At 45.5% G+C, this 11,647-nt stretch overlaps 1 protein-coding gene across 1 annotated transcript in view; it reads left to right on the forward strand.

The window, feature by feature from the left end:
• The first annotated feature begins 2,376 nt into the window (after nt 1-2,376).
• The window catches only part of RANGAP1 (Ran GTPase activating protein 1), a 17,804-nt gene continuing 8,533 nt past the window's right edge, over nt 2,377-11,647 (forward strand). Inside the window, exons 1-10 of the mRNA XM_010159084.1 lie at nt 2,377-2,510; nt 3,747-3,874; nt 4,782-4,841; nt 5,494-5,673; nt 6,949-7,083; nt 8,248-8,406; nt 8,562-8,675; nt 10,238-10,337; nt 11,012-11,096; nt 11,487-11,622. Of these exons, the coding sequence (XP_010157386.1) occupies nt 2,399-2,510; nt 3,747-3,874; nt 4,782-4,841; nt 5,494-5,673; nt 6,949-7,083; nt 8,248-8,406; nt 8,562-8,675; nt 10,238-10,337; nt 11,012-11,096; nt 11,487-11,622 (1,209 nt within the window). The 5' untranslated portion in view covers nt 2,377-2,398. The remainder of the gene's footprint in view (nt 2,511-3,746; nt 3,875-4,781; nt 4,842-5,493; nt 5,674-6,948; nt 7,084-8,247; nt 8,407-8,561; nt 8,676-10,237; nt 10,338-11,011; nt 11,097-11,486; nt 11,623-11,647) is intronic.

The following is an 11,647-nucleotide window of genomic DNA, read 5'->3' on the forward strand; positions in this document are numbered from 1 at the left end:
AGGGGCTGCCCGGAGCGTAACCTTGGGCTGTCACCCGGCGCTCCCGGGGGCCTGGTGCAGGGCCCTGCCTCGCCCGGAGACCGGAGCAGGGTCCTCCGGACAGCACCGCCGGTAGCCGGCGTGTTGTCTGCGGGTGTAGACAAACCGCACCTCGGATCCTGGGGTCAGTTCTGGGCCCCTCGCTGCAAGAAGGACACTGAGGGGCTGGAGCGTGTCCAGAGAAGGGAAGGGTCTGGAGCACAAGAGCACAAGCGGCTGAGGGAGCTGGGGGTGTTCAGCCTGGAGCACCGGAGGCTCAGGGGAGACCTTATCGCTCTCTACAGCTCCCTGAAAGGAGGGTGCAGAGAGGTGGGGGTTGGTCTCTTCTCCCAAGTGACAGGACAAGGCCTCAAGTTGTGCCAGGGGAGGTTTAGATGGGATATTAGGAAAAATTCCTTCACTGAAAGGGCTGTCAGGCATTGGAATGGGCTGCCCAGGGAGGTGATGGAGCCACGCCCCTGGATGTGTTTAGAAGACATGTAGATATGTTGCTCAGGGACACGGTTTAGTGATGGGCTTGGCAGAGCTGGGTTAACGGTTGGGCTCTAAGCTATTAAAGGCCTTTTCCAACCTAAACGATTCTATGAAGTAAAGCATTTGGTTGAACTTACCTTTTTTGACTATCGAGAAGCCTACAGCTTCATACAGTCTTTAATGAGGAAATCTCTCTTCAGGCATTTCTAGATATTGTTTTTGTTTGCCAAGCATACTAACTCTTCAATTTTGTTTTTTTTAAAGCTTTCCGTGCAGAAGAACTAACAGTGAAGAGGCCTCTGGTAGGTTGGCAATTGGGCGTGGCTAACATGTTTGCAGTAAAACATGCTTCAGGACACGATGATGAATTTGTATGTTGAAATTAAGAAGTAGCCTGTGTGCAAGGTGAAGGGAGTAAAAAGGGATTTAAGGAAAAGAGCAGCTAAGGGAGTATGTCTGTGGAGTACAGAAGGGCATTGTAGTAGAGCAGAGCTCATTTTTTAAAGAGTAGGATGATGAGGTATTTAAAAGTAAAACTAGGTGAAGAGACTGACTTCCTTGGATCCTAACAGTTGTTCCTGACTGGTAAAACCTTCATGGGTTGGAGGATGTCATCCTTTCTTCCTTCTTGGTGTTGGATTGGCAGAGGTTGGGAATGTCCATCAAGTCTGCTGTGTGGCCTGGCAGGAGTGAAGTAGTTTGTGAGCACCTTTCTGCTGGCAGCGCCTACTTGAGAGGACAGTCATCCCAGAAAAGTGATGTTGCTTGACCTTGGAGATCTGCCTCTTGTGTCCGAAAGCAATACTAAAGCTAATGAAAGCTGAAGAGAAGCGGTACTCCGGGGACGGTGAAGGCAAAAACTTCACAGCCAGGTAGCAGGAGGAAAAAGATGTATGTACAGCATTCGTTTAGGGGTGTTTTAAAACCGGCGCTGTTGAGCTCCATGAGCTGCAAAAGTGAGTGTGGGGCTACTTCTAAGTCCGACAAGAATGGAAGGGAGCCGATTTCCTGTGTAGAACAGATGAAGGTTCATTCCTGACATCATAAGTCTGTTTTAAAAGTATGTTGCTCCTAAGCATTAGTTGTATGTAGCCTTTTATCCCAGAGGAGGTGCTGGGATAAGAAACATGCTCCGTTTATCGTACTGAATGGATGGAGGCCAGTTACCTCACGCAGTGATTGATATTCATTATGTAACGGTAGGCGATGCTATTAGGCATGGCTAGCTTAAAAATTCTGCCCCAAGGCAAAATGCTCGCTAACCCGTCATCAGTGTGAGATCATCCTGCTTAACATGTGCAATAAATCTGCTTGGGACATCCAAAAGGAAAGAGAACCTGTAGAGAGTGAGTTTTGTGTGCAACACACGTGATGTTTTCAGCAACTCGGTGGTTCTAGAACTGTGCTGACGAGGGCACTACTTGGGATATCACTAAAAAGGGAAAACCAGTTGTGTTCGTTCTGGCTTACTTTGGAGAGCAGGGGAAATGTGCAGTGTGTGTAATCAAAGGATGGGGTTTGGGGAGAGAGGGATGTTACACTTGTAAAAGTGTTGCGCAAAGAGTGATGTCTTAATGTGACCTTAATCCATGGTTTTAGCCACTGGTTATTTATGAAGTGTAACAGCTCTCTCAAAACCCAAGTCTCGTTGTTATTGGAAGAACCCACACTTTCTGGCTGGTTTTGGAATATTAATCCAGCCTAGGTGTCATAAGGGAGCTTTGGGCTTAACGCTGATGACACTGAAAACTCAGGTATCGCAGGAGCCAAAAAACAGTGTTCAAAAAAAGCAAACTACAATACACAATCTGTATGAATAATCCTTTTTTTTGATGTTTACAATTTCTTTTAATTGACAGCTGTTAACACTTGGCAAAGCAGTAAAATGGCGTCAGAAGACATCACTAAGCTTGCGGAGTCGCTTGCCAAAACCAAAGTGGGTGGTGGACAGTTGAGCTTCAAAGGCCAGAGTCTTAAGCTCGATACAGCTGAAAATGGTAAGAGAAAATGCTCTTGTGTTTGGGAAGTCTCGGAGAGTCTTGGGGTAAACCTCCTGCTGATCCTGTATGGCCAAGTTGTCGTAACATCAGCTGTGACGGGAGGTTCTTTCGCCTACAGATGCTTCTGACAGAGAGATTTCCTTCCCTTCTCATACCCTGCGTTGACCCACTACACTGGCAGTGCTACAGCTGGCAGGATTGGGGTTTGGCGCTCTGGTGTGGGATTCCTGTTTTCTTGCTGTTCTCTCCAAGTGCTTTTGACAGTCTCTGTGCGTTAGAAGTCAGCGCTCCTTTTGAAGAGACTAAGCAAGTGCCTGCCAGCACTTGGAACAAGTAGATGCTTCAAAGGCCTGCGTAGAGGGATGGGCTGATATGTTAGTCTGCTGCAAGAATCCATTTTCTTCCCAAATTCTGATCAGTTGGTTAGAATCTTGTTGGTTTTTTTTCTGGAATATCTCTCCTGCTGGTATATTTGTGTTTCCCGATTAAAAATGTCTTGGAGTGGCTGCTGATGTCGGAAGTATCTGGAGAACGTGTATGTATTCTTAGATCAGCGTTTCTGCCACATCAGGAAACGGCGTGTTCTTCAGAGAGGTGATGTGCTGTAGTGTGCACCTTTTCTCACCGATTCCAGAGGTGCTGCCTTTTTATATGCTGCTTCAGTATCGCAAACCCACTGAACTGTGGGGAAAGGCTTTGGAGCTTGGGAATGACAGCAAGTGCCTTGTGACAGGAGAGAGGCTGCAGCCTGCTCCTGTGTCTTGCATAGGATTCCTCTAGAGTGAAATTGTGCCACCCTGACCTGTTTGCTAAGCAGGCATCTGCTTTTGCCAGGCAGTGGGAGCTTTTTCCTGTTGATCTGGCACCAATTCCCATCAACTCTTAGCTTAGTCCTTGCAGCTTTGTAGGCACATGCACTCTAGCTCCTAAGCCATGTAGGGAGTGGCAGAGGAATCTTTCTTAGGAAGTAAGGAAACTTTTGTAAATAGGAGTATGGCTGTCAGAAAATAGTTCTGGAAATAAATGATGGAAAGGCAGGGTGGGGGATAGAGGATGTTCTCTCTAGTGATCGGACACTTCAGCTCTGTTCCCGTTGCTGTTTCAAGAGTCTATGGGATAATGTTCAGCTGTTTTAGCTAAGGGTGGAGCTGAGCAAGTATTGCTGCATTGGAGTGTTACTGTGGTACCTAAGATGATAGTTAACAGGCCAACAAGACTGTCTGCTTTTTGCAGCTGAAGAAGTGATCAAGCAAATTGAGGAATTTGATGGCCTGGAAGCATTGCGCCTGGAAGGCAACACGGTGGGTGTTGAGGCAGCAAAGGTGATCGCCAAAGCCTTGGAGAAGAAATCGGAGCTCAAGGTGAGATCCTCAAGTGGGTGGAGGGGAAGTAGTGTAGAAATCCTAGAGTTCTGTCTGCACTCTTCCTGCAGTACCCTGCTTTGAGTTAGCCCCAAATCTTGCCCGTGGTCCTTCTAGTAGGAAGAACAACCATATGAAAATACTTGGGGATTTTGGGATAGTACTTTCTGCATTCCTAACTCTTCCTGTTCAGAAGGCTTCCAGTCTTAAAGCTGGGAGGCTGTGCAAGGAAGAGCCCCTCTGCAAAGGCAACATCTGTAAACAAAGGACTGTGGCAACAAAACTTAAGTTCTAGTGGGAAAGGTGGGTTAGACCTTCTGGAGAATGATCAGGTCTTCTGAAGGATGAGTCTTCAGAGAATGCTTGAATAGGGAAGAAATAATGGAGGAAATGCTCCAGGAGTTTTTTCCACATCCAGGCTGTTTCCATACTACTGTTCTAGCCTAATGCAGGAGGATGCTGTGCTGCTGGGGGCAGTGTCCTTTGCAGGAGAGGAGTATGGAACACTGATTCATGTTAATTGCTAAATGTGGCTTTTCAGGCAAGTCCAGATTGTTGAGCTCCATACCTCAGTAAAACGTGCATTCCTAATGTATCCTTCAGTTTCCTGCTGCTTTTTCCTGTGGTAACTTTCTCAGTAAAAATGAATTCCAGCTTGACAGCAAGCAAGAATTCTTGTATAATCTTGTTTACAGTGTGCATTTTGGTGGCTTTAAGTCCTTGCAAGTGAAGTCATTGTCACGTTAGTTCTCATAGCTCTTTAGTACAATCAAATGGCAAGCTCAAGGGAAGGCAGACAGTATAAAGCTGTCCCCAGTGATGTAATGCAGCTTGTATGTGTAAACCTCTGTACAACTGTTGTCCTAAATATTTTTAATGTTTTCTACCTGTATGTTTCTTATTTTAGAGGTGTCACTGGAGCGACATGTTCACGGGGAGACTAAGGTGTGAGATCCCTCCTGCTTTGGTAAGTAAAAACTAAACTGAGACCTCTGACTAATATAACTTTTCCCACCTGTCATGTTTTTTGTGGGAGTGTGTTTTTCAGCACAGAGCTGATCTTTCTATACACGTTTAACGCTAAGTGTCTCGGAATAGGTGAGTGATTCTTTTTTGCTCCTTCTATATGAGCTGGATGAGTGTTGATAGAAGACGAAATGCAGGTCTGTGCTAGGAAAGAAGCTTGTTGCTGAGGAAAACACCTTCATGATCTCATAGGTAAATCGAGAAGTAAGCTTTCTAAGTGGAAGCACAGGGCCGTCTTTTCCCAAGAGTGTTAGAGCTCTCCGCTCTGAGTCCTGTGAAGCAAGGAAGTGATAACAGAATGAAGGAAAAAAAAGAAACCCTACTTTTAGCAGGGTAGAAGGAAAGCTCACTTTGAAAATTTGACCTAAAGGCATGGGGTAACTTCTTGGTTACTGCCTTACAGTTATCTTTAGCTTAATTTGCGCCACTTCTCTGGCTTTAGCTGTGAAGTTTGATTTCCCCATGCAGCTTTGCAGAATGTCTTCAGAGCGGAAATTTTTTGCAGAATCACTGCATCGCCTAGCCGCTGCAATGATGCTGTCACTAAAAGTCAATCTGCTCCCTCCCACCCGCTGCCATCTGTTTCCTTACAGATCTCTTTGGGGGATGCAATCATCACTGCTGGAGCTCAGCTGGTGGAGCTGGACCTGAGTGACAATGCCTTTGGGCCAGACGGCGTGCGTGGCTTTGAGGCGCTGCTGAAGAGCCCCACGTGCTACACCCTGCAGGAACTCAAGCTCAATAACTGTGGCATGGGCATTGGTGGTGGGAAGGTAAGGGTTGTTGCTTTGTCAGGAATGAGGTGAGAGCCAGGACTGCCCTGCGCAGAAGGGTTGAGGTTGGAAGGGATCTTTGGTGATGGTCTAATTCAGCTCCCCTGCTCAAGGCAACTAGACTCGATTGCTCAGGGCTCTGTCTAGTCAGGTTTGGATTACCTCAGAGGATGGAGACTTCACAGGCTCTCTGGATCACCGATCCCAGTGTTTAACAACCCTGACAGTAAAAAGGGTGTGGCTTGTGTTTAAATGGAGTTTTCTCTGCAATGGTTTGTGCGTGTTCATATCTGGCTCTGCCTTTTTTATAACGTCTTTTCTCCAGCCCCTACCTTGGTATTCTGACTGGTCTTACACATGGATAACAACTCCTCCAGAGTATTCTCGAATCTGAATAATCCCAGCTTTCAGTGCTCTCTTAGTATGTAAAATTCTCCAGTTTATTAGTCATCCTGGAGACCCTTTTCTGGACTCACCCCAGTTGTCCACGGAGGAGCCCAGGACTAGACACAGCACTCGGATGCATCTCACAGGGCTGAGTAGCGAAGAAGGATTTCCCTTCACCTGACAGCAGTGCTTTTCCCAATGCAGCCCAATAGGCTGCGAGCACGTATTGCTAGCTCATAGTCAACTACTCACTCCCCAGGGACCCCCACGTTCTTCTCTGCCAAGCTGTTTTGCCTCCAATTGATCCCCATCTCACACTGGTATGTGGGGTTATTCCTCCCCCTTTGCAGGGTTTCGCATTTCCCTTTAAACTTAATGAGGATCTTGTTGGCCCATCTCTCCAGTCTCTAGATCCCTCTTTCTACATGTTTTCATGGATAAATTGCTGAAATACGAAAAGCTTATCTCTTTTTCCAGGATAGGAAAACAGTTCTATCCTGAACATTATATTCCATGTCAAGAGAAGAGCTAGTAGCCTTGGATTTGAGAGAACAGTATTACCAGGCTGGGCACTGGAGGATGCCTGTGGGATGAAGTGGAAAACCAGGGCTAACTGTCATTATCACCAAGACCCTCTGTTTGCCTGTTTGAGTTGAATGTTTGTAACGGGGTTGGTGTGTCCTAGTGTTGCAGAATTATAGTTTCGTGCCTAGGTCTGTAGCGTGCAAGTGCTGTAGTTGCAGACACTTTGATTGCATACCCTGCTGTAGAAGCAGGTGCATTTCGGCAGTGACCAAAGTATTTCTTGAAAGCCGGGTTTGCAAAACACATCTGGATTCCTTCAGAATGAGATGCTGAGGTAGCATAAACTGCTCCTTCTGTCTCTAGATATTGGCAGCTGCTCTGAAAGAGGGTCACAGGAAATCAAGTGCTCAGGGCAAACCTCTTGCTTTGAAAATATTCATGGCTGGCAGAAATCGTCTGGAGAATGATGGTGCCACAGCCCTGGCTGAAGCCTTTGGGGTAAGTACCACACCAGAGCTGCTTGGCAGCAGGCTGGAGCAAGGTGTGTTTAAGTGCTAACGTTAAAGATCATGCATGCGGAGCTGCCCTCGGCTTGGGGGCAGTGGCTGGTTGTTGGCTCACTGAAGTCGCGATGTAGTTTGCTGCTGGAGTCTTCAACAAGTGCAGTTAGAACTGAGGACTGAATGTTTACGTGACCTAAGTTTCCAAACACGTAATTAGTGACTTAATAGCAGTCCTGTTCCTTCTCTTCCCTCTGTGCTAATGGAGGTTATCTGGCACTGAGGTAGGTGTACCAGCTGACCTCTCGAGTGCTTCTCTGCCTAGTTGTTCAATCATCTGACAAAAGCAGCCTAGTGTTTTCACTAGGATCAGCCTGTGAGGACTCCTATGATCAGCTTGTGAGGACTCCAGAGGGCACTTAGCTTTCTCTAGTGGTCACTGGTCAAATGGCACTGTTGTTGAAGGAAGAGAATTCGCTGTGGTTGGGGCCACCTACTTTCCTTTTCCTTCCTCCACTGCTGCTAAAAGCAGCTTCTGAATTACAATGTGTATTTGCAGGTATATTAACAATGACATTGCAGGTTATGGGTGGTTCTGTGTTGTCTGGGTGTAATTTTGACTAATCAGCAATCATGACAAAAATAAGACTTCTTAAATACTCAAGAGAAACAAATTGATTCATGAGGAATTCAGAATGAATGATGCTACCCAAAATGGGATTCATTACTGTGTTTTGTGATGACATGCTGTTTAGTCCATAAACAGCGTTCATGCTAATTTTCTTACGGGTTTGCTCCTGCAGCTGGGACGCAATGTAGATCATAATTTAAAAAATAGCATATCCAGTGATGTGGCTTGGTCTGTTTCGGGGCTGTTTAACCATGGGTGAAGAACTCTTGTTTTAAGGTATCCTGGAGCAGACACGCTGGGAGGATGCTACCGGTGACTCTTGGAACTGGGGGCTTGATATTAATCTGATGCTTGCATAAGCCTGCACTTTCACTTAGATTTGTGATACAACTGCTGGTAAATTCTTCTGTGTATAAGAGCTAATGGAGATTTAAGTTGAGGGAAAACAATTTTAAGCAAACCCTGGTGGAACACTATATTCTTGAGTTGAAGTATGTCTCCTAACAGCTTTTTATCTGCGTCCTTTCCCAGATCATTGGGACGCTAGAAGAGGTCCATATGCCACAGAATGGAATTAACCATCCTGGCATCACGGCACTGGCCCAGGCCTTTGCTATCAACCCACTGCTTAAGGTTATAAACTTGAATGACAACACCTTCACGGAGAAAGGAGCTAAAGCCATGGCAGAGGTGAGTTGTTCTAAGCAGTTGCTTTGGGTTGGGGTTCGCATCTCTGGGTTGGCGGAGCCACATGGCATACGGGGGTAGGAAAGGTGATATTCCAGGAGTGATAGGACATTCCTTTACCTGCACATCTGTACTTTCAAATTTGTGCTGTCTTGCAGACTCTGAAGGCGCTTCGGCAGATTGAAGTGATCAACTTTGGAGACTGCCTGGTGCGTTCAAAGGGAGCTGTTGCTATCGCTGTTGCTGTTAGAGAAGGGCTTCATAAATTAAAGGTATTGTCGTCTTGCTGTTCAGCTTTGAATCTCTTTCCAAAATGCCTTGTTTCCCATTTATTTATTGGTTTTCTGTCTGTTCTCCTACCACTACTGACTGTTTTAAAGTGGGGTTCACTTCAATGCAGGCTCTGTGCTCACAGCTCAAAGTCGGTAAGCTGTATTGTAGATCAGGTGCATCACCACATCTAGCTGAGACTGTTCTATGTGGAGATGTACCAGTAATCTGTTTAGGCTCCACTTGATGGTTTGGAAGCTGTTGGTTGTATTCAAGAAATCTGATAATGGAAGCATCTGCTTTTAGAACCTTCCAGAGGGTCATGAGCAGGGACTGAGATGTTCCTCTTCATGAACGGCTTGTAATCGCTTCAGTGTTTCAGAGTTCATGCAGTTCATGTTTTTTCTTTGTTAGGGCATGTATCAAAGGTCTGAATATTTTTAGGTTTTAGGCAATACAGCAGCCTCCTACATCAGTATTTGCACAGGACTTGACATTTTTTACTTGACTGTTTGGCAACATTCTAGACTGGACTAAGTCCAGTCAGTAATGTTTCTAGAGATACTAGTTTACTTACACCTGCCATAGCTCACAGCTGCACTGTGACTGGTCCTGAACACACAATTCCTAATCTTGTGAGTTTACAGTCAGACAAATTCAGCTGAGTGCTAAGCTAATGTTCATTTAGGTATGTGAACCTGGTACGGAAAGAAGTAGGTGCTTCGTGGTATGAGATCCCTCGCTCAGGCTTCTGCCGATTCTCCTGGAACTTGTGTTTGAATCTTCCAGGAAAACCTAAGTAAGGATTCTGATGAGGGGTGTGGAGATGAACAGCCGAAGTTAAATTCTTTTTTCTAGAGCAGAAGTGGTTAAGAGGGAGGGTAGCGTGACGCAATCCTAGCTGATTCATTCTGTTCAAGGACTGCTTGCCTTTTGCTGTTAATAATTAAACCCTTTCCTGGGAAAGGATTGACTGATTGAGCACAACATGGAATGGTGGGGGATGGTGCCTGGCTGTTGAATAACTTGACTCTTACTAGTCTGACCACACTGTTTCTCTGCTGGCTGTGTTTGTCAGAAGTAGTACCACTCGTAGTTTGTCTTTTGAAGGCCTTAACTTGCAACCTAAGTGCTCAAAAGCAAATGTGCAGTCCATTTAGTATAGTCGCTACCCTTCTTCAATGAAACTTAGTGGTGTGTGAATTCTGGACCGCTCCTGCAACCCTTGAATACGTGAAGATCTCCAGTCAGCTGACTGATAAGGACTGAAATGTCTGGCACCTTCTGCGTGAGCAGTTAGAATGGTCTGGTCTCTGTGGCCAGTTAGTAAAGTGGTTACCTTCAGTAGTGCTGCTCTTGGCAATAGTAAGTTCCAAAATGCCCCTTTTAGGTGTATGGAGTAGTAGTATGTGTCAGGTTTTATATCCAATTAAAAGTACTCTTTTTTTCTCCTGAGAGCCTGTTCAAATGAGCTTCTTTCCAGAACACTTGTGAGCACATGAAGCTTATGGAGATGATAGATGTTAATGGGAATTCTGCAAACAGATGTTCTTCTGTTTCTTAGGAACTGAACTTGTCCTTCTGTGAGATCAAACGAGATGCTGCTCTGACTGTTGCTGAAGCTATTGAAGATAAGGCAGAGTTGGAGAAGTTGGATCTCAATGGTATGTAAGTTTGCTAGGTCAAAGCATGTATAGTCTGATCCCAACTAGGAACCCCTAGGAAGAACGTTGACAGTATCACATATCTAGTCTTCCAATTGTCAGCATTTAAAAAACAGTGCTTGGAGTAGCTGAACTTGGATGACCTCAGGACAGAAAGCAGTTAGACCCTGAATTTTTTCTTAAGCCATGAACTCAGTTAACTGTTAATCAGTGTTGGTACATCTCATGAGGAGGAAAGATTAAACTGATACCTATACCTGTTCTCAGTAAAAGTTTTTCAGTTGTTCATTGTGATCTCAGATATTTCATGCTTGCAGATGAAAACCTCTGCGCACATCTCTGTAGAAGAGAGGGAGAGCTTTGACCTGTGTTACCTTCTGCTGTTCATACCTTGGGTTGTTGCATTTTTGTGGTACTGTGACATGGGTCCTTGTTCTAGACTTGCTGAGTGCAAGAGCTGTTCAGAGAACTAGCAGGACGTCTCTCAAAGGCCCTGAGAAATTAAGGGTTTAGTTTGTCTGCAACCATTGTGTAATGCTGCTGAAGTTTAACAACTGTTGGACTGTGATAACTGTGAAGGCTGCAATTCTACCTCTAAGGTGTTGTGTAGAAATTGCTAACTCTTCAGTTTCAGCTAACTAATAGCTAACTCTCCCTTTCCCCCATCAACCTAGGTAACTGTCTGGGAGAAGATGGATGTGAGCAACTCCAGGAGACCCTTGAAGGCTTCAACATGGCAGCTGTGCTGGGATCCTTGAGGTAGGCAGGATACCACAGTTTAAATCGGAAGTTTTTGGACAGTTGTCATCAACGCTTCCATTCACCTATCTATTTTAAAACAAGAACTGTAACGTGGCAGATGGATGTTGGTCCGAGCGTGCGGTGTGGATCCCATAAGCAGGATAAGGCCTGTGTCTTGTTTGCGTCGACTGACTTATCTTAGTCTCCGTCACTGATTGCACTCCTCGCTCTTTGCTTGCCATTGTCAACCGAGTGACTGAAGGCCGAGTGTCCTCTTAATCTGTTGGAGATGTACTTCTTGCAGCGGGACTTGAGGGGAGGCTGCTTTTTTGTTCTTAAAATGTTTGAGTTCCAGCGTACAGGAATTTGTAAGTGTAATTAATGTAACATGTAACTCTTAAACCGTAGTGATGATGAAGGGGATGAGGAGGAGGATGAAGATGAGGAAGAAGAGGAAGAAGATAAGGAAGAACAGGAACAGCTGAAGGAGAGGGGACAGGGAGAACAGGAGTCACTGACTCCAAAGAAGATAATTGATTCACAAGTAAGCTTACTTCCAGATCCATTCC

This window comes from Eurypyga helias, unplaced genomic scaffold, assembly GCF_000690775.1.
Source record: "Eurypyga helias isolate BGI_N326 unplaced genomic scaffold, ASM69077v1 scaffold38949, whole genome shotgun sequence".
Lineage (NCBI taxonomy): Eukaryota > Metazoa > Chordata > Aves > Eurypygiformes > Eurypygidae > Eurypyga > Eurypyga helias.